General features: G+C 60.5%; 1 protein-coding gene across 1 annotated transcript in view; it reads left to right on the top strand.

Moving 5' to 3' along the window:
- The window catches only part of MAX (MYC associated factor X), a gene marked incomplete at both ends in the record, with an annotated part of 1241 nt that extends 209 nt beyond the window's left edge, over nt 1-1032 (top strand). The window contains one exon of the mRNA XM_009883789.1: nt 909-1032. Within this exon, the coding sequence (XP_009882091.1) occupies nt 909-1032 (124 nt within the window). The remainder of the gene's footprint in view (nt 1-908) is intronic.
- Nucleotides 1033-1039: the final 7 nt, after the last annotated feature.

Here is a 1039-nt window from a genome sequence, read left to right as displayed (position 1 = left end):
CTGGGGGCGGGTCGTGTACCCCAGCCCGATGCGCGAAGCCGACACGGCCGCAACCACAAAACCACTGATGAAACGCAAAGAGTAAATTTAATCCAGATACCTCCTGAACCGGGGGGAAGGCGGGGATCTCCGACGCGGCACGCAAGCGGGATCACAGGCACCGCGGAGCTCGGTCCGTCTTAGAATCCTTGCTCGTGAGCGAGTGTCCGAACCCGCCGTTCTCGCCTGTATTTCAGGGATTCCCGCAGGCGTAGTTTTCCCACTGCGCTTCGATCTTTCCCGCAGCAGGGCGGGAATCTCAGGCGCGTTCCATAAGGTGCCTCCCAGTCCATCCCAAGCCTACGTTATCTTAAGTGCAGGTGTCCTTCTACCTGTGGAGCACCCAAGACTACGCAACGATGAGCGTGATGCGGGTTTTCCGATACCCCGGGTGCAAATCACTTGAGCGCGTCTACAATCCTCCTCACCCATCTTCTCTTTCCCACACCCGACCTGCCCGCACCCTGTTTTTTTGGGAACGTGGAGGGGGCGAATCCACCTCCTGCGGGTGGATCTTCCGAGCTTGGCCGTGGGGCAGCTGTGCCCGCCGGGGACGGTGATGCTTTGCTCAGGGGCGACGGTGACTTCTCATTTCGGGGTATATTTTGGCTGGGGCCGAGCCTGAGCTGAGCACCATCGGCGGCGTCCAGAAACGACCCTTCCCGGTGCCGCGAGGCTCTGCCCCGCCACGGGCGTCCCCGCCGGGGACGAGAGCTGCGCTTCGCTTCGCCCAGTGACGTTGGCACCGCAGAGCAATGGCAAAATCCTTTCTGCTGTGACGCAGGTGGGACGGGGCGGAGAAAATCCCGTCGGGTAACCCCCGGGCTAGGTCTTTATCTTGCCTCTGTCTTTTCCCACTATTGCAACAGGCATCCCGGGCCCAAATCCTGGACAAAGCCACAGAGTACATCCAGTACATGCGTCGGAAAAACCACACGCACCAGCAGGACATCGACGACCTCAAGAGGCAGAACGCTCTCCTGGAGCAGCAAGGTGAGCT

The sequence above is a fragment of the Charadrius vociferus genome, unplaced genomic scaffold (assembly GCF_000708025.1).
Source record: "Charadrius vociferus isolate BGI_N301 unplaced genomic scaffold, ASM70802v2 scaffold3170, whole genome shotgun sequence".
Lineage (NCBI taxonomy): Eukaryota > Metazoa > Chordata > Aves > Charadriiformes > Charadriidae > Charadrius > Charadrius vociferus.
The sequence above is the reverse complement of the archived record's forward strand: the minus strand, read 5'-3'. Positions and strand labels throughout refer to the sequence as shown.